At 37.4% G+C, this 2,500-nt stretch overlaps 1 protein-coding gene across 1 annotated transcript in view; it reads right to left on the reverse strand.

The window, feature by feature from the left end:
- Positions 1–2,500, reverse strand: part of LOC126990187 (uncharacterized protein DDB_G0288805-like) — a 140,766-nt gene that overhangs the window by 137,916 nt on the left and 350 nt on the right. The window contains exon 2 of the mRNA XM_050848736.1: positions 412–828. Within this exon, the coding sequence (XP_050704693.1) occupies positions 412–828 (417 nt within the window). The remainder of the gene's footprint in view (positions 1–411; positions 829–2,500) is intronic.

Genomic DNA, 2,500 nt, shown 5'->3' on the forward strand with positions numbered 1-2,500 from the left:
GTTTTGTTTCTTCGTTTTATGACACGGATATTGTTTTTATTTTTTGTTTTTAAGCCGAGAATGAAACGAGACACGGACTGAATAACGCGTTTCGAACCTGTCTATCAACCTGGAAATATAAAGACAAAAATTAAAGAAAAAAAAAACACAAACAACCTCGACTCACTGGAATGATTTAAACACTGGAAAAAAAACAAATACAGCAGAAAAAAAACACAAAACTCATAAATATTCGCCTAAAAAAAGGGGGGGAAGGGAGGAAAAAAAGTGAGGAAAAAATACATCTCAAAAAATCCATGAAGCAAAAAACTTGAGTCGAAAAAAATCGCATCCACCTTTTTTTTCCTAACTTTTTTTTTGGGGGGGAGGGGGAGGGGGGGGAAGTTTTTTTTTTAAATAGGCTGTACTCACCTCTTTTTCTTTCGACATTATGATCTCCTCCATGGGGGTCTTTCTACCCAGTCTCTCGCTGACCTCAGACGAGTCAACCAGTTCACTTCCTGTCTCGGACGTGGAGGTGGTGGTTGTGGTAGTGGTGGTCGCGGCGGAGGCGGAGATGGAGGCGGAGGAGGAGGAGGCAGAAGAAGAGGTAGTGGTGGTGGTGGAGGTTGTGTTGTTGTTGTTGATGCTGCTGTTGATGCTGCTACTCAGGCTGTTCCCATTGATGCTGTTGTTGTTGTTGTTGAGGATGCTGGGGCTGGTGCTGCTGTTGATGTTGTTGTTGTTGTTGCTGTTGTTGTTGTTGCTTTCCTTGACGATTTTCTGGCACTTGACGTTCTCGAGTTGTTCCTTCAGTGTGTGGACTTCGTTTTCTGCCAGCGCCGCTCTCTGGAGATGACCAAAAGAAAACGAAATACATTACTTTATATTCTATGCTTCTTACTTGCCATAAACACTCCTACGATTACTGCTATCTCATTCTCATTACCATTCTCTCTCTCTCTCTCTCTCTCTCTCTCTCTCTCTCTCTCTCTGTTTTCATATTAATTGTACTCCTTCATATCTTCTTACACTTGAATTATTACCTCTACCTCTTCTATTCCTCCTCTTCCTCCTCCTCCTCCTCTTATTTCTCATCGACCTCATTTTCTTTATTTAGCGTCTGAAGCAACTAGACTCTAACATTACATACAAAAAAAAAGATAAATTTAGTGCAGCGTTGGCATACTTATATCGGTCTAGTGTTTACCAGAATCATTGCCTTTCTATCAGTTTCTCTATCTATCTGTCTATCTATCCATCTACTTGTCTGTCTATCTCATTATCTCTCTGACCGTATATGTTTACCTATTTATCTATTTACGTTTATCTCTCTTTGTCTAGTTATCTATCAATGCGCATCTATCAACCTATTTATAAAGGAAAATGTTTTAACTAATAATAACAAATGAATGGGATCCTGAATGTAGAAAATATAAGAAAAATAAAAGCAGAAAAAGAATTGAGAAAAGTCGTGATTTATCTAATATCTTTTCTCTTCTGCCTTCATTCAATTTTATCGCTATTCTTTTTCGTCCTTTTATTTACTTTTCATAATGACCGAAATCTTACATCATCACCAAATTATCATCACCATCATCCTCATCTTTATCACCACCACCAGTATCGTCTTCGTCTTATGTTCGGGCGTGACATAACTAATCTATTTACGTAAGTGATTTAATGGGAGGGGGGAGGTAGTGGAGGTGGAGGTGGTGGAGGGGGAAGTGTCGTTGTTAGTGGTGGTGGAAGTGGTGTTTAGATACAGGAGAATCTAACACCACACACAGAAGAAGGATCACTAAGTAGTCTCTCTCTAATTACTTTATTTTACTCTCTTTCTTGAACGTTTTTATTGATTTTTTTGTTTGTTTTACTCCTATTGTTCCTCCTCCCCCTCACCAAGTGTTAAATTAGAAGACGTTAAGAGCTGGATTTATATTTCCTTTCGATATTCTTGCTTTCATTTTTTTTTTTACTTTACTCCAATCGTTCCTCCTCCGCCTCATCAACTACTAAATTAGAAGACATTAATAACTGAATTTATATTTCCTTTCCATATTCTTGCTTTATTTATTTATTTTTTTACTTCACTCCTATCGTTCCTTTTCCGCCTCATGAAGTACTAAATTAGAAGACAGTAAGAACTTGATTTATATTTATATTTATATTAATAACTGGATTTATATTTCCTTTCCATATTCTTGCATTTTTTTTTTTTTTTTTTTTTTTTTTTTTACTCCTATCGTTCCTTTTCCGCCTCATGAAGTACTAAATCAGAAGACAGTAAGAGCTTGATTTATATTTCCTTTCGATCTTCTTGGTTTCATTCATGTCCTTATTCCCTTCACCAACACAAAAATGACACAAAACAACTCAAATTCACTTCCACAACACAACACAACACACCTCCTTTACCATCTCCACAACACAGCGCTGCACACCTTCACCACTTCCAAAACAACACACAAACTAACACATTCTCAGCACATCCACAACACATATCCTTCCCCATCTACAC

This window comes from Eriocheir sinensis, unplaced genomic scaffold (genome assembly GCF_024679095.1).
Source record: "Eriocheir sinensis breed Jianghai 21 unplaced genomic scaffold, ASM2467909v1 Scaffold148, whole genome shotgun sequence".
In the NCBI taxonomy this organism is placed as follows: Eukaryota; Metazoa; Arthropoda; class Malacostraca; order Decapoda; family Varunidae; genus Eriocheir; species Eriocheir sinensis.